Genomic DNA, 27,447 nt, shown 5'->3' with positions numbered 1-27,447 from the left:
ACTTCCCTGCCCATGGAAAATTCTCCCCGTGGAAAATCCCCTTGCGGAAAATTTCCCTCCCTAAAAACGTCTGTTTACTTCCAAATAACAGAAACTATATGTAAACAACAGCCAAAATTAATAACTTATAGCCCTTCCCCCGGGGACCATGGGGGGATCATGACAATTTCCTCGGAACATCTCTACATCAAAAATTGAATCGGCAGAGAAACATTATGACGAATTTCGTATAGGAGTTATGACAAATTCTCCGGTGTAAAATTCCCCCTTGTTAGTTCAGCCCCCGAAACTTCCCTGCCCATGGGAAATTCTACCTGTGAAAAATCCCCCCAGAAAATTCCCCCTCCCCTAAAAATGTCTACGTCCTAGTAAAAAATAATATAAGTAAACAATAGACAAAATTCATAACTTAAAGCCCTTTACTCAGGTTGCGGGGAGTCACGTTATCTCCGGAGGAACATTTTTTCGATCTTTGAACTATGGTGAACAAAATGAATATCTCAAAATTGGGATCGGGTGTTTTCAGGGAAAAAAGGGCGTGGAAGGGGGGCTATTGGCTCTCCAATATCTCGGGTCACTTTAAAAGGGAACTAGAACTGTTATTTTCTTTCGAACGAGCACTTTCCCAACATTCTTGGGCCTTTGAATTGATGCGATCACGCTGGCGAAAGAAAGAGGAATAAATAAACATGCATCCGTGATTTTTATTCTGACAAAAAATACAAAATTCTACATTTATGCTGACGTAAAATCTTTACAGTAGGGTTCCATGATATGCTGAATCTGATGGTACGCTTTTCTTTAAGATTCTTTGAATTTTTTGGGGGTTTCTCCCCTTTCCCAAAAATCACGCAAATTTTCTCAGGCTCGTATCTTTTGATGGGAACATTAAACTGAATGAATCCTATATATTTGGATTCAGCATAAAAAGCCAATTCTCTTTTATATGAGCAAGGCCTATCAGCTTAGAAGGCATTAATACATCCAAGGCCTTTTGGAGGTTCTCAGCAACATTTGGAAGTCCTCCTGACTAAACGTATTTTGAGTTTGAGAACAGGCTATACCAACTTATGGATATAGGTAAGTATGCTGTTTATCAGCATGTATGAGTCAATGGATTAAATGTATCAATGTTCTTCTTCCTGGCCGTTTTCCAACCAATTTTCTATGTTGGATCTTATCTTCATGACTTTCACAAGTAGAAGAAAAGGCCGAAAATAGTCTCATATGGTTTTCGATATCGATATTTTCGTTTCGATATCGATATTTGCTCTGATATATCGATATATCAATATCGATATTGAATATCGCCCAACACTACTCTGGATGAAGAAAATGTTGAACTTCAGAATACTTATTTTATGTTTTTTCTCCATTTTATCTTTTGCATCTGGTAATTGGCAGTTGTGTCTCTCATCAATTTAGACTACAAAAAATATCTTTCACGGTTTTGTGCAAGGTCTCTTCTTATGAATTAAACAGCAGGCCTACAATGGAATAGGTCTAGGGTTATCCTGTGCAATTATTTTTTCTTTGAAAGAAATTGTGTAGCCTATCGTTTGATCCCTTATTTAATTCTTTGTACCACTAGAGAACTAATTTTGTTTTGAAGTAAATATTTGGTAAATTTTTTGTTTTTTTTTTTCACTACAATAAGATATCCAGCAGCCATAGTTGGGCAGCCAATCATTATCCTACTTCAATGGCTAAATCAGTGTAAAATGAGTAAATATTAAATTTTTCCATTACTTGGATAGAAAAATTTGATTACACCACTCAGTGCATCTTTTGTTTTTTCCAAATATAGCCTACAGCAGCCTAAATAGGCCTATTGAGTAGTTCATATTAGTGACCCAAAAATAAAGTGAACATGCCAATCGATACCATTTTTATGCTCTTTCTGAATATAATATTTGCTTTTCTTGCTCCCCCAATGTGCAAATATATATGGAATATACCCTGAATTGTCAACAGCAAGGTTTTGAATTGCCAAATTCAGCACTATTTTTGTTGATGGCATTTGAAAAACTTGAAATGGTAGGAAAACGGTTTATATTTAAGTTGCCTAATAAATGAGGTTTGAATTGTTGTAAATAAGTATTTTTGGAATATATTACTCTTGAACAACCTATTTATAAACTAGTGATATGTTTTTAACCACTTTTCAATAACTTAACTGGTGTTGATAACTTGTTTGTGTGGTTACAAAAGTGAAATACCTTTGGGGCCCCTTTAAGGGCTCAAGATGCATCTAGCCAAAAAGAAGGCATCAAATGAGGTTTTCACTTTCATCTCAGCTAAATTATAAGGCTTACTGCAAATTTACCAAAATGTCATAGCTGACAGAAGAAACATGGTGGATGAAAAAATAGAGAAATTATTTTGAATTTTATCCAACTTAATTATGACAAACCAATGCTTGCAGATTATATTACTTAAACAAAATGGATTTTATAATGAAATAGTAAGTTTGAAACCAATTCTTTAAGCCTTTTTATACCAAAACATAGAAAGAAATTATCATTTTCAAGAGTCCAAAAATGGCTTAAAACTGAACTTGCAAGAAAAGTGATTATTATATTTAGAAAGAGCATAAAAATAGCATCTGATGGTATGCTCACTTTATTTGCAGGTCAATTATATGAACTCCTCAATATTTACTTAGCCTACTTGCCCAATTACTTCTATTAAAAATTCTGGACCCTATAAGTGACACCTTGTTCAGTTTTATCACTATAAGTAACTCCATAAAGAGGAATTTATCATCCAATTCTAATAGCACCTCAAAATTCTTCAAAATAAGTTCCCTTGGGTATTGATGCACTGCTGCCAGTGCAATTTCCATGATTCATAGGCTCCTTTGAAGTCAGCTTCCAAAATGCCTTTTAAAGAGTCAGTTATTGCCTTCTGGATGGCGGCAATGTCATCAAAACAGTGACCTTTTTGGGCAGTTTGAAATTTGGAGAACAGAAAAAAGTCTGCCAGGCTTAAATCAGGGTTATATGGTGGCTGGGGTAAAGTTGAAACCCCTATCTGGGCCAGGTACAATGTAACATGGAAGGCAGTGTAGTTTGGAGCATTTTTGTGGTGGAGCTTCCATTGATTGGCAATCTCATCTTCATGTTTCAGTACAGTCATGCAAGGACATCTTTGTAGAAAGCAGCATTGTCCTTGAGGCACAAACATGCTATGTACCACCTCATGGTTGTCAAAAAAGACAATGAACATTGTCTTCACATTTGACTTTGCCATTCTTGCCTTCATGGCATGGAGACCCCTTTGTGTGCCACTTGGAACTCTGGCATTTGGTCTCAGGGTTGTATTGGAAAACCCATGTTTTGTCACTTATTATACATTTAAAAAGTCTGCTTCACCTTCCACAACCTCCACCATTTCACAGCACAGGTCAACTTGTTTTTGTTTCTGTTCAGAATTTTTGGCACCAATTTTGCACAAACTTCTCATGTTGAGATTCTTGGTTACAATGCTGTGTACCATTGACTTGCACATGTTAAGTTCTTCTGCTATGAATTACAGACTCAACCAATGATCAGAATCCAAGAATCCTTTAACTTTTGACACATTTTTATTTAAAGAACTTGTCAAAGGGCATCCAGATCAATCTTTGTCCTGAACTGTCTCCTGCCCATCTTTGAAGTCCTTGTGCCAATAAAAAACCTGGGCTTTTGACATGGCATGGTCTCCATAGGACTGCTCTGTTAACTTTTACCATCATAGCTTGTGTAAGACTGAAAAAGCTGGCTTGCAAAGCTAATTGAATCAAAGCAGAGAAAAGGGAATTTTGGACTTTCACACCAGAGAATGTCAACATTAACCAGATTTTGGACATTCAAGGACAAAAGTGCCAGAGTTTGTACTGTTAAAAATTACTTTTTTACTTTTCACACAACTTCAGCATTTTCTAAAAAAAAAAAACTTAGTAAACTCTACCCCCTCCTGGAAGATTTTGTAACCTTGTCCCTTCTTAAAAAAAAATAAACTTAAATGGATACTAGAAGCTTCCAATAATGGGGTCTCTGTAAATAATTTTAATCAAGGTTCAAGCACTGATTGTCGACTTTTTGAAAATTGGCAGCCACTCTCAATTCACAAGACTGTGAGGAGTTTTCACATGATAATTTTTTCTCCAAATTTGTTAACACAGAATAAAAATTGTTTACAAAACTGTTTTCTTAATTGACCCTTATCCATAACCTTTTAGAATACAATTAAATCGTTTGGGCATGTCTAAGACCAAAATTTTTCCTATGTCTATTTAATTTTATTGATTTTTGCTGTTTTTACTATTTTCAAAATCAAAGAACTTCACAAAGATAGCAATTGTATAATAATCCTGATGTTATCTTCTGTAAAGTCCCAAACATTTTCACATGTCTGGTAGGTGATGCTAATAATCTAAAACTACAATCTTTTAACCTGAACAAATATTAAAAACATAAACAGTACAGGAAAATTCTGTTGTTGATTTGATCTGCATGAAATAGGCATTCTTCCTGTGTTCCACCAGTCTCTTTTCCCACTTTAGGGAGAACCTACCACTTAGAGACAATACCACAGTGTTGCCTACAGTAAAAGCCATAAGGCTTCAATGTTTTATTTTTTTCCAGAGGTACTTCACATGGAAGGGGTGGTTGGAGGGGGCTCATTTGATTGGAAATTGGAAGTTCTAGTGCCCTATTCAAGAGTCAAAAGTAATCAGATGGCAACTGCCCCCACACCCTCCTTACCCAAAATGGATCAAATAAAAATTTTGAGATGGCCATTTTGCAAAATAGTCCAAAGATCAGATAACAAAAACTCTGGAGTTAACACACCCCCCAGAGCCTGGGGGTAAGAGTTGTAAGTTATGCCCAGGGGCATTTAAGGTTTTATGGAAGGGAAGGGGTTGTATAAACTTAGTAGGAGGCTCATTAGATTGAAAATTGAAAGTTCTGGTTTCCTTTATAAGAGGCAGAAGTGATTGGCAGCAACTAGCCCCCCCCCCCCCATGCCCTTTTTTTCCAAAAATTCATCTGATCATAATTTTGAAATAGCAATTTTGTTCGAAATAGTCAGAAGATCATATAACAATGCCTGCAGGATTGACAAAAACCCCTGGAACCCAGGGGCAAGTGTTGCAAGGTATGCCACAGGGGCATATAAGGTTTTTATAAAGGGGTTGGTCATACAAACTTTGGAGGAGGCTAATTTGATTGGAAATTGAAAGTTCTAGTTCTCTCTTTAAGTCAAAAGTGATGAGATGGCAACTAGCCCCCCCCCCCTTCAACCCTCTTTTTCCCAAATTCATCTGATCAAAATTTTGAAATAGCAATTTTGTTCAAAATAGTCCAAAGATTGTATAACAATGCCTGCAGGGTTGACACAACCCGCTGGAGCCCAGGAGCAAGTGCTGCAACGCATGCCCCAGTGACATATAAGGTTTTTATGAAGGGGTTGGTCATACAACCTTCGGAGGAGGCTAATTTGATTGGAAAGTGAAAGTTCTAGTTCCCTCTCTAAGTCAAAAGTGATGAGATGGCAACTAGTCCCCCTCTGCCCTCTTTTCCCCAAATTCATCAAATCAAAATTTTGATATGGCAATTTTGTCCAAAATAGTCCAAAGATCACATAAAAATGTCTGGGGTTGATACAACCCCCCAGAGCCCAGGGGTAAATAATGTCCTAATTTGTAAGCTATGTCCTAAGGGCATGTAAGATTTTTATGGACAAATTAGGACATTATTTACCCCTGGGATCTGGGATCTATATATATATATATATATATATATATATATATATATATATATATATATATTATTTCTCATCTTAAATATGACTAGATATAGTTTATAATCCTTAGACAATTAAGATTTACGTATGCATTTTTCTCCTTATGCAGGCTTGATAGTCCAGTGCATTTATATCTTTTTAATTTATCAGGTCAATTCTTATGGTGCTATAGATGTGTTGGAACTCATCCTGGATGTAATGAACCATTTGACTGGAGATGGTATTGGTCATATACCTGTCCTAGCTGGAGTGACAAATGTGTTAAAATCATTGAGAAAAAAGGAGGTAGTATATATATATATAATTTTTTTTTTATTCTAAATATAGAACACATAATTTGGATTGTTAACTTGGAACAGATACACCTTCTAAAAAGGGCTAGGAATATATGTCCCCATAATGCTGGAAAATTTACAAAGTATACATTGAAAAGAGGAAAATGTGTTTCCTCTTTACAGCATATGTTAATGCTATTGCATGTCATTGAATACAGTGACATGTGACAGTCATTAATGACAGGCTGAATCACCATAATAAGAAGAGTCACAAACTGTTTAAAATTACTGAAAGAACAAAACCATTTATCAAACAGTTTGTGGTACCAAACTGTTAGTGTGGTGGAATCCAACTCATTAGTAACCACAACTTTAAAAAACAGAGGTTTCTAGACATGGAAACTATGGAAGGATGCATCAGGGACAGAACTCTCTTCCATGTCCTTAACAACAGCCCAGTGAACCCATATCAATATGGTTTTCCCCAAGAAAAGCTTTACAACCCTACTTCTTGACACATTATGACCAAAAAATTTGTTAGTATTTTAGCATTTTTTTTTTCATACTTCGAAAAAGAATGAAGGCATTTCATATTAGCCTAACTATGCATTAACCAGCTCCAGAATTTTAGTCTATCAAAACAGTTTTCAAACTGAATTCAAGGATTCTGTAAGACCCAAATGAAAATAGTCAGAATTGCATAAATTTTGCCTGAATCCACCAACAGTAGCTTTGTAAAGAGAATCTACTTGGTCCAGTGCTTTTTATTTCTTTCATAAAAAAAATCAATAGAGCTGTTGTAAGCAACACAAAGATATATGCAGATGACACTAAAGTATGTGAAAAAAATAATGTCTCCAATAGATACCATTATTCTGTAAGATGATATTGACAGGCTAACAACTAACTTAATAAACCTTATTCTAAATTTCAACCAAAACAAATCAAAGGCAGTCTGCATAAGAAAGAGAAGAGAATCACCTACTCCACAATCGACAATAACAGATAAGACAGGCCAAAAGATACCGTTAACACTAGAAGAACCTGAAAGAGATCTTGGTATAATCACTGACACTCAATTAAACTGCCATGAACATACACAAACAAATACTACAAAAAATACAATTAATAAGTCTAATAAGACACAGTTTTGAGGACCTTGGCAACCACATATTTTTGAAACTCTACAAAGGTCTTGTGAGGCCCAATGTTGAATATTGTAACATTATATGGAAATCCCACTACAACACAGATTCTATCAAAGTAGGAAAAATCCAACAAAGCACCTCAAAACTTCTTCCAGGACTCTAGGGGATGTGCTACAAGGATTAACTACTAAAAACTACAACTACCCTCCCTAGAGTACATAGCAGACAAGAGGATATACGAACCAGTAAATAAATTGGAAAGTCTCAGCTGTGAAAAGTATTCAAACTTTTCAAACAAGCAAGCTTTAAGTAAACCCAGAGAATAATTATGGAGCAATCGAGCCATAGATGATTGCAACTAGTGCTCACACAGCTTTGAGAATTATAGTTGATGATGTATGGGGTAGAGAGTTTAATTAATCGGGTTTTTGAAAGCATTGAAATCAGCCTGTTATGGTTTTGGAACTGCCAACTTAAGGCAAGGTGGATTTAACATGACCAACTCTGGTAAGTAGTAGCATTTAAAAGAACAGCATTTTTTTTAGCAAACGTATGTCAAGGCCCCGCATTTTTTTGTCTGCTACATAAAAGTTTTGTGCAAAGTAATTGTATAGAAGTTTTAAATTTATACAGCTGAAACTTAATGATGTTAAATTCTATTGTAGTTGACACAGTTATTACGCGTGACTGTCTTAGCAATCTAATTTCAACTCGGCGAGACATACCAGGAGACACTTATGAAGGCTGCAGAACTGCTTCCGAAGATGTCAAACTGGCACAGTATACTTTTAATGACATCAGGGAATTGGACATAAAGAGGTTTGTTTATCATTATTGTGATAACTTTCTACTTCTTGTGAAATCTGGTTCAAAGTGGTGTTTTTTTTGTATTTTAAAGCGTTATATATATATATATATATATATATATATATATATATATATATATATATATATATATATATATATATATATATACATATATATACATATATATACATATATACATATATATATATATACATATATATATATATATATATATATATATATATATATATATATATATATATATATATATATATATATATATATATATATATATATATATATTATATATATATATATATATGTGTGTGTGTGTGTGTGTGTTATTGTACAAGTCATTTCTCCTTTCTATTAAACATAAAGCTTTTTCATTGATATTCCTAGCTGCAGTTCTAGCTTTCTTAACTAAGACACCTTCAGCAACTTCACAAGTTATTTTTCTAAAATTATTCCAACCATCTTCCACATTATCGAATTTTAAACTCTCAAGGTTAGCATTCAACTGTTCCTGGAAAGTTTCTCTCAAATTCTCATCCTGGAGTCTATATATATATACATATATATATATGTATATATATATATATATATATATATATATATATATATATATATATATATATATATATATATATATATATATATATATATATATATATATAGACAAAGACCTCGACCCAGCTATAGTCACCACTCAAAAAAAAGGGAAGAAAAATAAAGATATATGAACGGAAAAAACTAAACTTTTAAGTAAACCATATAAAAAAATCAAGAAATAAACAAAAAGAAATTACTCCAAATCAAGTCATTTCTCGGTTTTTCTTAGTTTGCCTCAAAAGGTTAGTTTTGTTTTTTGTACACACCTTTTTTTAGCACTGAGAATGGCTATGCGAAGGTCTTTGCCCAAATATCTGAATTACATTTTTGCTTAGTTTGCCACACTAGTTTCGGTATCATAATTTGTTCTTCCCGTTAGTAGGGCTGAAGCCCCTTTCCCGTTAGTAGTCTTATGTTGAAAAAATTATGTCCTGCGTATTTGAGTAAATATAGTGACTTTATAGACATTTTTCCCTAACAAGTTCCAGTGAAACCGATAAACCCCCCTCTCCTTTCTGAAGAAATAGTAAATTCAAAATTTCTCAGTAAATTTGAATTTAAATGTGATATTAATACTTTTAGACCTCGTTGTAGGTAGAATGGAGTGTCAAGAACCTTCATAGAAATCCATTGCCCTTTTCCTTTAAAAAATCTGATTTATTTTCCCATTACAGTAAGAAAAAGTGTTTACCACTTTCAAAAACAATCGATTTTAAGCTATGTTGGTTTTTCTGTCAAATAAATTCATCAAATACATCTTTCGTTCCTCTGAATTGTTTCAGCAAAATGTTGTTTTATTGTTGTTTTGTTTAATCTCTATCATAGGCAGCGCGATAGAGCTGCCTAAGTAAAGAACGATGTGGGCACAATGTTTCTTCTTCTTGTTCTATTTCACAGCAGGTGGGCTTTTCAGTCGATACTATTTAGCCCTTTTCCTTTTGCTTCACTCTGTGGGCTACAGAGCTACTGGCTTGGTTGTCTCTTATTTGTTAGATATTCTCAGATATCTTTCAGTACGTCTGTCGACTCAAGGAGTTCAAATATAAGGTGATAGATGTCAATTTCTATGCTCTGTGTGAAGGTATAGTTCGCTAGGCTCTTGGCTGATAGTGAGTTTTTGTGGTGTTTGAAGCGATTTAACAGTTTACAAAGCAAGGTATGTTGTGCAGACATCAGCATATTACATTCAAATAGGCAGTGGTCAATTGTTTCATTATTCATTTTACAATGCCTGCAGAGAGGAGACAGGGGAACTGAACCACTTGAATTAAGAAACTGGTACGAGAATGCAATAAAATTTAGTCCATTTGTTCCAGAACAAAGTCTATGATAAATTTTAGAAAAATAATTATTGGGAAAGGGGGAAAGGATAGGATTATTTTTATTAAACATAGTATCTGATAGTCTCCATCGATAAATATCTCTAATGGGGATTGGTCTCCCACTTGGCTGGTCGATATTTATAGCATTTTTTGCTATTTCATCAACCTGATGATTACCACTTATACCAAAGGGGCTAGGAATATACTGAAGATAAGCTCTTATTCCATTTGAAGCAAGATTATCTATAATACTAAGGCAATGATAAGTGTCAATATCCAACTTATACTGAGGAGCTGAAGACAGCAACTCAAGGCTTGATAAAGAGTCGGAAAAAACTATAATATTATTAGAATTAGCAATCAGAGGTTGGTTTTCCATAAGGTGTTCTAATACCATGATTATGGCATTTAACTCTGCAGACATTATACATACATTATTATACAATCTCTCACCCATCGCAATTTTCAGGCGAGGAAGGAAAGCACCACTTGCTACCTTCTCATTCATTTTGGACCCATCAACAAAGATTTGGAAATAGTTTTTATAAGTAATTGTATTAAGTTCAGCAAATTTTTCTGGACGAAAGCAATGGAGGCTAAATCTTTAGTCCCACTTGAGAAATAAGTATTTATTATAGGAGTTTACCATTTCCATGGAGGGGGTTAGGGGAAAGTAAGTACAATAGACTGTGGGTACAGGGAACTTCTTCTGAATATTGGCATACTCATCTGCAATGCCTCTATACATGGCTGGATTTCTTAACGAATTATGTAGAGTGTGTGAGCTATTTGATTCAGTTTTTGTAAGATGTTTTGTCAAGAGAAAGCTACGTCTCTCCCTTATTGTTGTTAATCCACTCTCCATAAGCAGAAACTTGGTGCTTGTGGGTTATATGGCTTGTGGAGGTGGAAATTAAGTTTTTGGTCAATCATGAGACCTAGGTAGTTAATAGGATTATCTTCTCGAATAGTTGTTCCATTTAGAGTTAGTCTTGCATTAACATGGTTTCGCTTTCGGTGAAATTGGATTATTTTTGACTTTGTAGGTGCAATGGGTAAATCTGAATGTTGAGAAAATTTTCAAATTGGAAATTTGCCTTTTGCAGCTTTGACTGTGCAATCTCAAAGATGTTGCCCGATGACCATAGTACCAGATCATCAGCATATTGTAGATTCGTGTGGGGGAGATTCCTGTCCCAGAGATATAGGACAAATAGAAGACAGCTGAGGGCTGCTGCCTGAAGAATTCCTTTGGTTATTGTCTTTTGAGGTGATGAGGCTGAACCTATACAAACAATGAAACTTCGCAGTTCTATAAACGATTTTATAAAGGATACTAGCTTGGGGGGTAGTCCAAGGTTTCTAAGTTTATTTAAGAGGATTTGGTGGTTCACATTGTCATATGCCCCGTCAAAATCTAGGAAAGCTGCGACTAGGACATTATTTTTGAGCATGATTCATTTATTGCATTTGTTAATAATATGAAAGCATCTGTTGAGGAGTGGTGTTTCCTGAAACCAGTTTGAGTGTGAGGGATCATATTATTTTTTCAACAAACCAGAGGAGTCGATAATAGATCATTTTCTCCATTATTTTCCCCATCACAGGAGTAATCATTATGGGCCTATAAGACTCAGGGTTATTTTTGGGTTTATTTTTCTTTAGGATTGGTAGGAGGGACGAACATTTCCACATATTGGAGAACGTAGATGAAGCCAAAGCATGATTATAACAATTTAGAAGTTCCTGTTTGTATGAAGTGGTGAGATTCTTTATCCATGTAGGGTGTATATTATCATAGCTGCCGCTAGTTTTGGTCCTAATATGATGTATTGAATTATTCATTTCCTGGATTGAAAATGGACTGGTTATATACTCGGATCCTGGGCGAGGTTGGTATCTTGGGTTCATCGGAATTGGGGATGTTTTGCTGCAATTGTTTAATGTTATCTTATCAACAAAAAGAGTGGCAAATGGCTTAGCTTTATCATTATCATCGTCATAATGAGAATTATTATTTATAAGTTCATACAGGAGTGGGTTGGGGGACGTCTTTTCCCCACAGATGTGGCTTATGACTTTATGTATAATTGACTCATGTGTTTCTCTGAGATATTGTTTGCAAAATTAATCCATTAGTTATATTTAGAATTTATTATAGTCATTTTTAGATTAGATTCTGCTTGTAATTTTTTTAAATATGTAGTAAGTAATGTTTTTTTTTAGGAATGTTCTCCTAGCTGCCTTTTTTGTTCTCTATTTATTTTGGCACTCATTTGTCGACCATGCTTTGGGAATGTGTTTAGGGAATATTTTCCTGGGTGTTGTCCAGTGGATAGCATGATTAGCTGTATTTACTAGTAAAGATGCCAAGATTTCAGCGTGTGTGTCAACTGTTGCGTTTGAAATGCATGAATTTTGGGTGAAACTTGTAATTTCATCATTTAGCTTATTTTGGAACATAGGCCAATTTGCTTTAGTGTTGATATATTTGGAGGTATGTGATAGAGTTTCAGCAGGTTTATTTAGAGAACGAACTATGGCTAAGTGGTCAGTACCTAGAATATCAATTTTATTTATATAAATTTTATTCAAAATATTAAATGACCCATATTGTAGGTCAGTTGTAGAGAAACTGCCACTTTTGGGGTTGAAATATGTATTCAGGTTTGGAGGGGTAGCAACAGCTAAATCAATATTATTTGAAGTCATACGCTCAATGAACTTACCAGCTTTATTTGCTGGTTTATTCCCCCACAAAAGGCTATGGGCATTACAGTCTCCACAAATAATTATATTTTTCAACATATTATGAATATTCATATAACTGAAGAAATCCATGGCATCTGTAGTTTGGCCATTAGGGTTGTAAAAGCTTATTATGTAAGTTTTTTATTATTCAGCCAAACACTGATACCAATTGCATCAACATCATTTACAAAATCTGGACAGTTGATGCCACAGAATTTTAGATTATTATTAATTATTAAGTATACTCCACCTCCTTTTCTATCTGATGATCTATCCTTTCTCAGGATAGTATATCCCAGAGACTTAATTTGTTGATTTTGGTTTAAATGAGTTTCCTGGAGGCTAGCAATTTCAATGGAATTTTTATTCATAAAAGATATTAGTTCATTTAGCTTATTTTCTGTAAGTGATCTTAGCATATATTTGGGGTTTGCATGTTTGGTTGTGCATCCAGTTTGTCAGTTAAGGGATTAATTCCTGGTAGTGTTTCTGGTTTGTTTCTTGTTGGGAGGGGGTACCAGGCCGACCTCATCTCACTAGGCAAGGAGGTTTGTTGGCTTGGTGATTCTTTTTGATAAAGATGTGAGCTAGGGGGCTTAAAGGATGGTGTTTTGTAAGGGGTGCTTGATGCATTGGGAATGTTTGACTTGGGAGTTTTGTTTGATTTCAATATAGGTTTTATTTGGTGTGATTGGGCAGCATTTGCTTCCATAGCTGCAAAAGGGTATGGAATGGCCTTCTCTGTTGCTATTTGGAGTGTTAGTGGTGTTTTCTTATATGCAGGGCATTGTGATTTATTGGTAGATTCATGTGGGCCTTTACAATTGATACATGTAGGCTGAGTGTTGTTGCAAGTTGTCAACTCTTTAGGATGGGAGCCTTTACAATTACTACAGGCTAGGAGAATTTCATTGCATTTATTTGTTGTGTGTCCCAGTTTCAAACACTTCTGACACTGGATAGGCCTTGGCTTGTATTCTTTGTACGGTTTGATTTGCCCAAATAGGAATAACTTTTCTGGGATATTAATTTTTTCCTTCAGTGTAAATAAGAAAGATCTACTTGTTTTTAATCCATTAGAGTTGGGTTTACCCAGTTGAGTGACATCTTCTACAGGGATTGTGTTACCAGCCCTGTCTGAGAGCCCTCATTTTAACTCCTGAATTGGTATTTCTAGGGGAACATTATATACTACTATTTTTGTTGGGGATTGTTTTGGGTTCCATTTAGATGAATTAATTGGGGTATTCAGAAGAGATTTTAGATTAAGTATTATATCAGCTGATTTCTGATCTTGGACAGCTATTAGTAAGGATCCATCACGGTGAACGTTAAGAAAGAACATTGATTTTAACAATTTGAAAATTGCAACCCTTATTATAGTAATCTTTGATATTTCAAAGGGGGTATTAGGAGAAATTTTGATGTAAATTCCCATGTTTTGGGAAGTAGAAACTCGGACAGGGGGAGGGGAAATACTTTTGATTGGGGACGTTTTTTTCCCTTTTTTGGATCTACTAGAAAGTACCTCTTGAAAGCCATTATCATCTATGGTGACATTATCTCCACCACTGATCATTGTCCTATTCTCAGAATTTGAGCTTTCATGTGAGCTTTGTGGTAGAGAGCTTGACCAGCCAAGATGGGGCAAATGGATCAATTTCATTAGTATTTAGGGTGGGATCCGGAGGGACTTTTTTTTAGGGGGAATTCTTTGCATTGCCTATTGGAATAAGCTTTAATCTAATCAGGAAAGGATAATACTATGATACAAGACCGTGTGCACTTTACTGTGGGGAAAACTTCACCATCCACAAAAGAAACACCACAGTATGGCCCTGAGGAGGATTTTGAGCACGATTGGTTCGATACAACTACTGATAAATCGAGACAATAATTCACAAGAAATTTATTTTTAAATTTCTTAAAGTGTTGCTGTGGACAATGTGTTATTTATTTTTCTTTTTTCTTCTTCTCCATGCCCGGGCACTTCGTAACGAAGGAGTTGTCGTAGAAACCTCGAAAAGGGCTCTTTCGATTGGAAATTGGAGTGGCTAGTGCCCTTTTTAACAGTCGAAAGTTATTGGAGGGAACCTCGCCCCCCCCCCCTGCCCATCATTCCCCCCAACCCATCCCATCCAAATTTTTAGATCGTCCTTTTTTTCAGCGTAGTTGATTTGGAGATAGAAAATATCTTTTTGAGGAGGACACTCCCCCACAACCCTCGGGGCAAGGATTTTAAGTAAAGCCCTGAGGGCATATAAGATAATGTATCATTTATTATTTTTCCTTTAGAGTAAGGCACTTCATATGGAAGGGGTCGTCCTAGAAACTTCAAAAGGGGCTTATTCGATTGGAAATCGAGAGCTCTAGTGCCCTTTTTAATAGTCGAAAGTGATTGGAGGGCAACTAGCCCCCCCCCCCCTACGCGCACATTCCCCCAAACACATCCAATCAAGTTTTTGGGATAGGCATTTTGTTCAGCGTAGTTGATTTCCAGATAGAAAATATGTTTTTGAGGAGGACACTCCCCCACAACCCTCAGGGGGTTTTAAGTTATGCCCTGGGGGTATATAAGATTTTTATAGAAAGGTGTTGTCGTAGAAACTTCAAAAAGGCTCATTCGATTGGAAATTCAAAGGGCTAGTGCCCTTTTTAATAGTCGAAAGCAATTGGAGGGCGACTAGCCCCCCCCCCCCCCACGCCCATCATTCCCCCCAAACACATCCAATCAAAATTTTGAGATAGCCATTTGTTCAGCATAGTTGATTTCTAGATAGAAAATATCTTTTTGAGGAGGACACTCCCCCAAAACCCTCAGGGCAAGGGTCTTAAGTTATGCCCTGAGGGCATATAAGATCAATGTTGACAATGTACAGTTTATTAATTTTTTTCTTTAAAGCAGGGCACTTCATATGGAAGGGGTCGTCGTAGAGACTTCAAAAGGGGCTCATTCGATTAGAAATCGAAAGTTCTAGGGCCCTTTTTAATAGTCGAAAGTGATTGGAGGGCAATTAGCCCCCCCCCCCTCACGCCAATCATTTTAACACATCCAATTGAAATTTTGAGATAGGCATATTGTTCAGCGCAGTTGATTTCCAAATAGAAAATGTGTTTTTAAGGAGGACACTCCCCCACAGCCCTCAGGGCAAGGGTTTTAAGTTATGCCCTGGGGGCATATAAGGTTTTATAGAAGGCGTTGTGGTAGAAACTTCAAAAAAAGCTCACTCGATTGGAAATTCAAAGGGCTAGTACCCTTTTTAATAGTCGAAAGTGATTGGAGGGCAAATAGCCCCCCCCCCTCCCACGCCCATCATTCCCCCAAATACATCCAATCAAAATTTTGAGATAGCCATTTTGTTCAGCGTAGTTGATTTCCAGATAGAAAATATGTTTTTGAGGAGGACACTCCCTCACAACCCTCAGGGCAAGGATTTTAAGTTATGCCCTGGGCGTATATAAGGTTTTTATAGAAGGCATTGTCATAGAAACTTCAAACAGTCTAATTCGATTGGAAATTCAAAGGGTTAGTGCCCTTTTTAATAGTCGAAAATGATTAGAGGGCAACTAGCCCCCCTCCCCCACACCCTTCATTCCCCCAAACACATCCAGTCAAAATTTTGAGATAGCCATTTTGTTCAGCATAGTTGATTTCCAGATAGAAAATAAGTTTTTCAGGAGGACACTACCCCACAACCCCCGGGGCAAGGGTTTTAAGTTATGCCCTGGGGGCATATAAGGTTTTTATAGAAGGTGTTGTCGTAGAAACTTCAAAACAGGATCATTCGATTGGAAATTCAAAGGGCTAGTGCCCTTTTGAATCGTCAAAAGGTATTGGAAGGCACTTAGGCCCCCCCACGCCCATCATTCCCCCAAACACATCCAATCAAAATTTTGAGATAGCCATTTGTTCGGCGTAGTTGATTTGTAGATAGAAAATATGTTTTTGAGGAGGACACTTCCCCAAAACCTTCAGAGCAAGCGTTGTAAGTTACGCCCAGGGGACATATAATGTTTTTAAAGAAGCTGGTGTCGCAAAAACTTCAAAATTAGCTCATTCGATTGGAAATTCAAAAAGGTAGTGCTCGTTTCAATAGTCGAAAATGATTGGAGGGCAACTAGCCCCGCCCCCCACCCCCATCATTCCCCCAAACACAACCAATACCATTTTTTAGATAGCCATTTTGTTCAGCCTAGTTGATTTCCAGATATAAAATATTTTTTTGAGGAGGACACTCCCCCACAACCCTCAGAGCAAGGGTTATAAGTTATGCCCTGGGGTTATATTAGCTCCTTATTGAAATCTTTGTCGTAGAAACTTGAAAAAGAGCTCATTCGATTTCAAATTCAAAGGGCTAGTACCCTTTTTAATAGTCGAAAGTGATTTGAGGGCAACTAACCCCCCTCTCACGCCCACCTTTTCCCCAAACACACCCAATCAAAAGTTGTAGATAGCCATTTTATTCAACGTAGCTGAAAGTTTTGGAAATTAGGTCTTTAAGGATGACAACCCCTCCCCTCAGAGCCTTCAGTGCAAGGGTTGTAAGTTGTGCCCTGGGGGCATATAAAGTTTTTACTGAAAGCGTTGTCGTAGAAGTTTCAAAAGGGCTCATTCAATTGGAAATTGAAAGGGCTAGTGCCTTTTTTAATAGTTGAAAGTGGTTGGATAGCGACTAACGCCCCTCTCACGCCCACTATATTCAAAAACACATCCAATCAAAATTTTGTTCTGCCATTTTGTCCATTTTGTCATAGCCATTTTGTTTTGGGACTAAGTAAAGAGGAGGACACTCCCCCACAACCCTCATGGCAAGAGTTTTAAGTTATGCCCTGGGGGCATATAAGAACAATGTTGGCACAATGTATTATTTATTAATTTTTTCCTTTAGAGCAGGGCACTTCGTATCGAAAAAGTTGTCGTAGAAAGGGCTCATTCAATTGGAAGTTTAAGTGGCTTGTGCCCTTTTTAATAGTCGAAAGTGATTGAAAGGCGACTAACATCCCTTCCACGCTCACCATTCCCCGAAACATATCCATTCAAAATTTTGAGATAGCCATTTTGTTCGGCATAGTTGATTTCCAGATAGAAATTATGTTTTTGAGGAGGACAGTCCCTCACACCCCTTAGGGCAAGGGTTGTAAGCTATGCCCTGGGGGCATATAAGGTTTTTTGTAAAAGGCGTTGTCGTAGAAACTTCAAAAAAGGCTCATTCGATTGGAAATTCAAAGTGCTAGTGCCGTTTTTAATAGTCGACAGTGATTAGAGGGCAACTAACCCGCCTCTCCTGTCCACCTTTTCCCCAAACACATACAATCAAAACTTTTAGATAGCCATTTCATTCAACGTTGTTTTAGGTTATGGACATTAGGTCATTGCGGATGACACCCCCCCCCCCCCACAGCTCTTAGGGAAAGGGTTTTAAATTATGCCCAGGGGCATATAAGGTTTTTATATAATGCATTGTTGTAGAAACTTCAAAAAGGGCTCATTCAATTGAAAGGGCTCATTCGAATTGAAATGGCTAGTGCCCTTTTTAATAGTCGAAAGTAATTGAAAAGTAACTAACAGCCCTTCCACGTCCACGATTTCCCCAAACACATCCAATAAAGTTTTGAGATCGCCATTGTGTTCGACGCAGTTCAAAGTTCAGGAAATTATACCATTGAGCAGGACATTCCCCCCATAGTCTTCAGGGCAAGGGTTATAAGTTATGTCCTCGGGGCATATAAGGTTTTCATTGAAATCTTTGTCGTAGAAACTTGAAAAAGGGCTTATTCGATTGGAAATTCAAAGGGCTAGTGCCCTTTTTAATAGTCGAAAGTTATTTGAGGGCAACTAACCCCCCTCTCATGCCCATTTTTTCCCCAAATACATCCAATCAATATTTTAAACAGCCATTTTATTCAACGTAGTTAAAAGTTTTGGAAATTAGGTCTTTAAGGATGACAACCCCTTCCCCCCCCCCCTACAGCCCTCAGAACAAGGGTTGTAAGTTATTCCCTGGGGGCATATTAGGTTTTTTATTGAAAGCGTAAAAACTTCAAAAGGGCTCATTCAATTGGAAATTGAAAGGGCGAGTGCCCTTTTAATAGTCGGCAGTGGTTGAAGGGCCACTAACCCCCCTCTCACGCCCACCATTTCCCCAAACATATCCAATCAAAATTTAAAAGTTCTGGAAATTAGGTCTTTTAGGATGATAACCCCCTCAGAGCCCTCAGTGCAAGGGTTGTAAGTTATGTCCTGGGGGCATATAAGGTTTATATGGAAAGTTGTTGTAAAAATTTCAAAAAAGGCTCATTTGTTTGCAAATTGAAAATGCCCTTTTTAATAGTCGAAAGTTAGTGGCGAGTAATTTATAACTCCCCACCCCCCCCCCCCCCTCACGCCCATATTTTCCCAAACATCCAATCAAAACTTTTAGATAGCCATTTTGTTCAACGTAGTTTAAGGTTCTGGAAACTAGGTCTTTGTGGATAACCCCCCCCCCCATAGAGTTCAAGGTGAGGATTATAAGCCGTACCCTGGGGGCATTTAAGGATTTTATAGAAAGCATTGTCATAGAAACTTCAAAAGGGTTCATTCAATTGGAAACTGAAAGGGATAGTGCCTTCTCCAATAGTTGAAAGTGATTGGAAAGCGTCTAACGCCCCGCTTACGCCTACCAATTTCTCATTCACATCAAATCAAAATTTTGAGATATACATTTTGTTCAACGTAGTTGAAAGATCATGAAATTAGGTCTTTTAGAATGATACCCCCGGCAGAGCCCTCATTGCAAGGGCTGTAAATTAAGCCCTTGGTGCATATGAAGTTTATATAAAAAGTTGTTGTAGAGATTTCAAAAGGTGCTTATTTGACTGGAAATTGAAATTGCTCTTCTTAATAGTCGAAAGTAAGTGGAGAGTAATTAACCCCCCTCTCACGCCCACCATTTCCCCAAAAATATTCAATCAAAGTTTAGAGATAGCTATTTTGTTCAACGTAGCTGAAAGTTCTGGAAATTATGTATTTAAGGAAGTCAAACCCCCAGAGCCCCAAGGGCAAAGGTTGTAAGTTATGCCCTGGGGTTATATAAGTTTTTTGTAGATGTAGTTGTCGTAAAACTTCAAAAGGGGCTCATTCAATTGGAAATTGAGGGGGCTAGTGCTCTTTTTAATAGTCGAAAGTGATTGGAGGGTAACTAACCCCCTTCTCACGCCCGCCATTCCCTCAAACACATCCAATCAAAATTTTCAGATAGCCATTTTGTTCAACGAAAGTTCTGGAAATTAGGTCTTTGAGAATGACACAGCCATCAGGGCAAGGGTTGTAAGTTGTCGTAGAAACTTCAAAAGGTCTCATTTGATTGGAAATTGAAAGGGCTATTGCCATTTTTAATAGTTTAAAGTGATTAGAGAGCGACTACCGCCCCTCTCACGCCCACCTTTTCCCCAAACACATCCAATCAAAATTTTGTGATAGCTATTATTTTAACGTAGTTGACAGTTCTGGAAATTAGGTCTTAGAGGATGACAACCACCATAAGAGCCCTTAGGGTATGGGTTGTAATTTATTACAACCTGAGGGTTGGGTATCTGTTCGTACCTTGTACAGTAAACTCCAAAAGGTTAATTTTTCGTTGTTTTTTTTTTCTTTTTTTTTTTGTTTAGCACTGAGGACGACTTGGGCACTTGGACTCAATAAGTTGGGCTCAAAATCCCTATGCCTTTCCAAGGCCAGAACAAAATTTGCACTTTTCTGAAAAAAAATACAAATGAATGTGCATTGTCAGTTTAATATACATATACTGATATTTAGTAATCAAAATTTTAATATTATTCGATTTATTAAAGTTATAAAAGTAAAAACATTTATATTGTTTTCAGTAAAGTGCAAATTTTATTCTGGCCTTGGGAAGGCATAGGGGTTTTGAGCCCAACTTATGTTAATTTCTGCCCGTTTTGACTTTGACTCGGTTATTTATTGTAATTCCTGTTCGTTTTAGGTTTCATTTATTTATTGATCCTGATTTGTGGTAGTTTCACGCTTGGTAAATTATTTGATTTTATTTTTGCACATTTTTTGTTTAATGGACTTCTTTACATTTCTTTGAAAAACTTATTTTGTGGAAAAAGTTTTTTTAATTAATTGCTTATAAAAATCCTGTATGCTTCAGTGATATCCTAAAATTTAGGATATTACTTGATATCCTAAGAATTAGGATATTAGTTGATATCCAAATCCAGTATTTATCATCCATAAGGCCCCTCATATTAGGTAAAGATGGACACACGCCAAAGGAATCCCAGGATTAGGTCCTCAAAATCCGTAAAAATCAGGAAGAATTTGTTGAGATATAAAATTGTAAAAAAAATTGCATGAATCGTCTTCATTTTTACTGTTTTCCTGTCCATGGTGTATCCAGGAATTTTCAAGCGGAGGTTCAGACCCGACGCCCCCCCCCCCGCACCCTGGAGGCGGCCTTGGATATGCCGCTCCCTTAGTCTCCTCGAAAAATTGGTGTATACAGGCTTAAGTTGTCACACTCATGAATAGAAGGAAAATACTAGAAAACCGAGCATTCAAAATAAAAGCCTATGTAATAAACTCGAGCTTTTTTACCCGTAGGCCTAGACAGTAAATAGGAAGTTTTTTCATAGATTTAATTTAGACTTTCTCATCAAGACAAATGAATGAATGAAGCGTATTATTACTTGAAAGCACAGAATATTCTTGACAGCAAAAAGTATTCAGAAATATACAACCAGCACTGCATGCTCGGCAACCCTAACAAAGCTCTGTGTACATAAAGTGCATACAGGACTGTAACCAAGCTGAGGACTGTGAATTTTTGCATGTCTTTACTGTCGAAATATCCTTTGTTTTCAAATATTTATTCGTTTATTGATATGTTTTTAATACATGCGGGTTTTTTTTTTTTGTTTTTTTTTTTTTTTTTTAGCTGCATGCTCATTGAATAGACAATGCTTATTTAACAATTAGTAAAGAATTAAATTTTTCTTATTTTGAGCTTACCTCTGGTTAGCTTCTTTCAAACTGTTGACACATTTAATATATCTTATTCATTTTCACCAAATTTTTAATCAAACCTATTGTTATTATTATTATTGTTACTTATTTAAAATTCGTGAGAATGATTAGCCCAAAATCGAGTTAAGCTGTTTGACAGCAAAATTCTAGTTTTAGCATTTTGGTAAAGCAGTTCCCGATTAGAGTCTGATGAGACTCAGCTGTCGAGCCCGACAGACAGATGCAGCTTTACCAAAATACTTGCTTATGCCGCAAATGCTTGTGACTGTAGCTTCTTCTCGAATATCCAAGCACTATTAAACTCTTTAGTACGTTTCTGATCACTACCAACACTGCTGAAAAAAGCCTTTCTACCTAAGTATATTCATAAATATATTCTAAAAATCTATACATACAAAGAGATATATCTTGTGACGCAGAAAAAAAAAGAATAGAGGTCTAGGAAAAAATCAACTTGTTTCGGACTCATCATAAATGATATTCTACTTATAGTTACTAGATACTATGGTTATATCCCCCCCCCCCTCATGCAGGGGGGGGTACATAATCAACATCATTTATCGAAATCGTTATGCATAGTTTTTATTCAACTATGTATTTTTCACATTTCAAGACACTATACACATACACGTGGCTTTCAGGTCTGTGCCCCTTTCTCCAAAATTTCATGATCTATAACTAAGTCCATTCTAATATTCGCTTGAGCATATTCAGGAAGGAAAGAACACTGATTGAGTTTTGCCAGGACTAAGTCTGATGTATGCAAAGGAGTTTGTATAGAAGTGGAACAAATTTTGAAAAATGGACAATTGTGTGAAAATCATGCAGAGTTATTTGTAAAATTTCCAGGTTTTGAGGAGGATCCAGGATTATTGATTCATGTCCCTGCAACTTTTAAATAGTTGGACTGTCAGTGCGCCGAGTTTAGCGCGAGGGTGAAAATTAGTCTGGTAGAAGTTTTGCGTTGGTTGAGTTGGCCGTGCTGGATTTTACTTCGGCTGACTTTTGATTGGTTGAGGTTTGCTGGATTGAATTTAGTGTGTGCTCCCTAAAATTATTAAAACCAATTCATCTTCTTTTCGGTTTCATATTTCTCTGTTTTTTCTTTTGCGATGATGACGAATCTGTCTTATTGCAAGGTTGAAGTTATTTTAGTTTTTAAAGCTATTATTTAACGGCACGTGAGCAATATGTACCAGTATATGAGTTCTATATTTAATGCTCGTTTAAGTTAAGACGAATGTGTTTGATAGTACCTGCTGATAAGCTGTACCTTGAACCAACAATTCTAATTACTGAGCTAACAACGCAAGTATGTATTTAATCTAACGCTGTTGTCAGAAGTGCCATAATTGCAAAAACAAAGTAAGGCGATTGATAACAAACGTGTATTTTTTTTAAATTCTTTTTCTTTTCTTTGCAAGAGAGGTCTTTGTTAGTCATTAAAACCAAAACAAGAGTAGCATTTTAAACGACGTTTTAAGAGGAACAAGAATTATTTTAGGTCATGTATAATTAGTGCGTTGTTATTTGTCTTGAAATAAAAATCCTCCAACACCTTGTAAAAAGCTAGATCTCTTTTTCCATTACACGGGAAACGCCCTCTGTGCTTCATTCCCATACAGATAAACATTGTCAGGTTAATTTGGTGCCTATTTTAATCAGTGTATTTGTTTCCCGCTTATCTGAACCAGAATCTCTATTCTCACATCGAATACTTCCATATGGAAGCAATTTAACTTTGACTTTTGAAAAATGTTAATTTTATTTAAATTAGACTTACTACTTTGTTTGACTAATGTATGGGTCCGGCTGTGAGTACATTTTATCCACCAGATCGCATTAAAGAGGAAAAAGACAACCTGCTTGTTAGTTCTGTGCACAGTTTATATAATTAGCATTTGCTCTAGCATTTAGCATATGATCTTTCCCTATCTCACCCATTATAAAAACCCGGACCGAGGTGCGAGTGCTCCAGAGAACCTATAAACATAAGCAGCATTAGATCTTTTCACGGGTAGACAAAGAATAATCACCTACGGAACAAGTACTGACAAAACCACTTGGCCGGCTCAACCAATAAGTGGACAATAAGTGCACAAATAAGTGGGAGGAGCTTTTTGTTCGCATCGAGAATGAAGAGCCAGAAATAATCTGCGGTGAACTTACTGGATAATTATATAAACTGTGGTTCTGTGGAACGGAAGAAGAAGGGTAGACCATTTTTCCTTTAAATTTCAGAATCTAGCTCGTTTTCTGCGTTTCATTTAGGAAGGAGTTTGTTGACATTTTGAAGGTTTCAGTGAAAATATAATTGCATCCGCAGTTGATTATATTGATGTATGTTGAAGAAAGCTCAATAGAGCATGCTAATTTACTATTACGCAATTTGTGAGTTGATACTCGTTCACATTTGTGTACGGTATTCCATTAGCCTCTTGTTCAAATGTTTTGTGTTGCTTCACTTTTTTTGTAAATGGCTTAACCGGCTCTTATTAGTGAAATACTGACATGTTAATCGAAAGCAATTGTATGTTAAAAATAAGAAACACTAATTTTTCAAGAAACACTAACATCACATCGTTCAAGTCATAGAAAAAATGAGAGGAAAATGCATATGTAATGGGTAAAACTTTTAATTAAGACAATATTTATATATTCCCACTTCGTTATTTATAAAGGAAAAGGTAGTGTAGTCTAAGAAATCAGTTACTGTTTCAGCTTTTGCTAGCCCCACTGTGCGCCTGATACTCTTATTTAGACGAAATGTATTTTCTCCTTTTGAGAAACGAGTTTACTTTTTTCTTCTAGAACTCATTTTGACAACACGACTTGGTGTTTCTGCAGCTTCGACCACTTCTGTAATTCGGCAAAATCCACTGGACCCTTTTTTATTACCTTCTTGGCTCTGATGTTTACTGCTAGACTTCTTGCATAGTTAGGAGTTCTGAGTTCAATGCCTTTAACAGGTTGTTGTGCCAAATAATAGCAATTGTTAGCAGCTGGCCATTTTGTTTCCATTTCGAAAATCTATTCCGTCCTCTTTGTGACTGCCATGTCTTGGCGTTCTTTTACATTCAGGAACTGTCATGTGCTTTTTATTGTTTTTTTTTAACCTTATTCTAAGAATTTTATGTAGTTATTAAGGTATATTTACGCTAGAATGTGGTCTTTGACTTAGTTTGAAAATTATTAATATACAGGTCAGCAGGGAACCAAATCCGTCCAAATTGTGGTTCGTCTACCTTTTTTCAAGATGATGTAAATTTGTGTCAAAAGTTTCCTAGGTTTTCAATAAAAGGCAAATCAGCAAAAGGTTTTCTAGGGAATATAGGAAGTGATCAAGAATGCCTTCAGTTCGAAGAAACTGATTTTAGTTTTAGTGTTTGGTAGCTTTGGTATTTGTGCTTGTAAAAACAGAAGAAAAGTAAGGGAGAAGTGTTCGTCTGATCATTGATTATTGCCTTAGCATTCTGTAGGGATTCTTGCCTCTAATGTGTAAACAAATGTACAAAACTTGTGGCTTGGCTTTATAGTTGTATCTACTCGATTATGTCTGCTTCCTAAAGATTATCTATATTTGAACAATATCACGTTTTGAATAGTCTCTGGCATCAGATTTTCTCATAATACAGAGCAGGGAAGGAAGGGGATCCTCTTTTAGACCTCCCCCTATGTAGGTAAAATTAAAAAGGTTGTTTTCAAGTTTTGGCAAAATTTGTGTAAGTCCCAAAACATTTTTATTATGTGTTTCTTACATTTCAAGGACCAGAAATTAAAAAAAACTGTTTCATCGTTAAGATCTGGATGACGGAAATTCTGTTAATTTATGTCATATGGCTTTAGCACATTCATTGAAAGAAGTTGCCTCATAATCTCATTTTTTGTTCTTGTGTTCAACTCTGGAAACTGAGTAGTCAAGTTAATCCTGTAAAATGTTGTTTTCATCATGTCAAATATCTAATATGCACTTGTTTGTCTTTTCTGTTAATATATTCTCTTTTTTTCTATTGTTATTGACAAATAAATTTATGTATAAAATTGATTTCTCTTGTTTTGAGGTGTGCAAAAAGAAAAGAAAGCATGAATAGAAGACTAATATCGAAAGTCTAAAGCAGTTGTTTTCTGAATTTGTGTTTCTTTTCTAGTGGTGAAATAGGCTTAGTCAACTTAAGATTCCCAGTGTTGTTTCTAGGCTATTTTGACAACATAACATTTTGGTTTTTCTATATGACTTTTTGAAGGAAAAAGATTGCTTGATTAAACCTGTAAAACAATCCGAGAACATTGACATAGAAGAAGCATTCTGGTTTGATATACCATCCATCTGGTTGAAAAAGTATCTGGGCTCTAGGCAGTTTGCGCCTAGGGAATGGGATTAAAAAATTTTTGTCAAAATTAAAGCGCTACTTGGGATATCTCAACTGAATTGCGGAAGATAGGTTCACAGAGCAGTACTGGAGCGGTAGTCAGAGAGAACTCAAAGAAGATAGAGATCAAAAAGCGCACTTTGAAGCATCTACCGACTTGATGTGAAGTACGCCCACATGATAGTCTAACCCCAATGGAAAGATATCCGGGTAGCAGTACGCATGAAGAATGACTAGGTGCTCTTTCTGGATGCTCAAGGTGCCTCTGGTAATACAGAAGAAACTAAGGTCTAACATGCACTTAGTGTAGTAAAGCTTTCTAATTTAGTTAATTATTAATTTAGTAAAAATATATTAAGACGCAAATACAAAGTTTAGAAATACCACTTTTTATTAAGATAAGAAATATATCCAGCCAAGTTTCTGCTTAACGACAAATTGAGAAATTACCACTTCCTAGCTATTTGCGTCGGTTGATTAAAGGAAGGTGTGGTTTATAAAATGTATAAAAGATACATTTTATGGGAAGGGGCAAAATTAGACTGATACTAACTTTATGCCGGACTGACCTCTGGTCCGTTGTTTTTAGAAATATCTTGGAATCTTGTCTTATCATTGTAAGTGTCTAAGTATCTTATTATATATTATTGTAGTTTCTAAGACTTTTGGTCTACGTGGGACAGCCAGTCCCAGTAGAATATCTATATCTGGAATTATTATATGTTAAATGAATAAAAGTATTGTATTTTAGACAACCCCTCTACGAACTACCTCTAGCCCCTCGAACATACCCAGTCGGTACGCCTCATTAGTCCGGTCATAGCCTAAGGCACGCTACCAAAGTTTAATTACCTTAGGGCCATAGTTTATCTCCCCTATAAAGGGAGAATAAAGGCATCTACGACTACAACACCCAAATACCATAAAAATACACATTACAACAACTGGTGGCCGCTGGAAAAACTGGGTTAAAAGGACTAGATAAAAATAGTAGATTGAAATAAAATGGCTTTACCAGAGGAAAAAAATGACTTCCCTATCAACAGTACTTGAAATTGCAAAAAATTATGCCAGAATACGCGGGAAATTAAGACGTAGATGAGTTTATCGAAAAATGACAAATTTTTGACCAGCTAACTGAAGCGTTTGAGGATAAGGTGAAAGAGCAATGCGTTGAGGCCACAATAAAGGGAAGCGCACTTAAACCTTTTAAGGAAATTAAGGAAAAAGAGCCCATGGACATCAGTACTCTAATTGAATCTTTTAAAACAAGATTCATAGAGATAAGCATCTCCGAGAGGCTAAGAACAGAGGTAGTGACATTCAATACCTCAACTATTA

The 27,447-nt window shown here is 36.2% G+C and overlaps 1 protein-coding gene across 1 annotated transcript; it reads left to right on the top strand.

The window, feature by feature from the left end:
- The first annotated feature begins 1,316 nt into the window (after positions 1-1,316).
- crim (QVR superfamily protein crim) lies at positions 1,317-25,781 on the top strand. The gene is made up of 4 exons (XM_089094054.1): positions 1,317-1,393; positions 5,941-6,075; positions 7,879-8,032; positions 24,548-25,781. The coding sequence occupies exons 1-4, from the start codon at positions 1,327-1,329 to the stop codon at positions 24,672-24,674; spliced, it is 483 nt and encodes a 160-aa protein (XP_088950180.1). The 5' UTR covers positions 1,317-1,326; the 3' UTR covers positions 24,675-25,781.
- The last annotated feature ends 1,666 nt before the right edge of the window (positions 25,782-27,447 follow it).

This window comes from Artemia sp. Qi Xiang Cuo, chromosome 9 (assembly GCF_049724085.1).
Source record: "Artemia sp. Qi Xiang Cuo chromosome 9, ASM4972408v1, whole genome shotgun sequence".
NCBI lineage: Eukaryota > Metazoa > Arthropoda > Branchiopoda > Anostraca > Artemiidae > Artemia > Artemia sp. Qi Xiang Cuo.
This window is presented reverse-complemented; position numbering and strand designations above follow the sequence as displayed.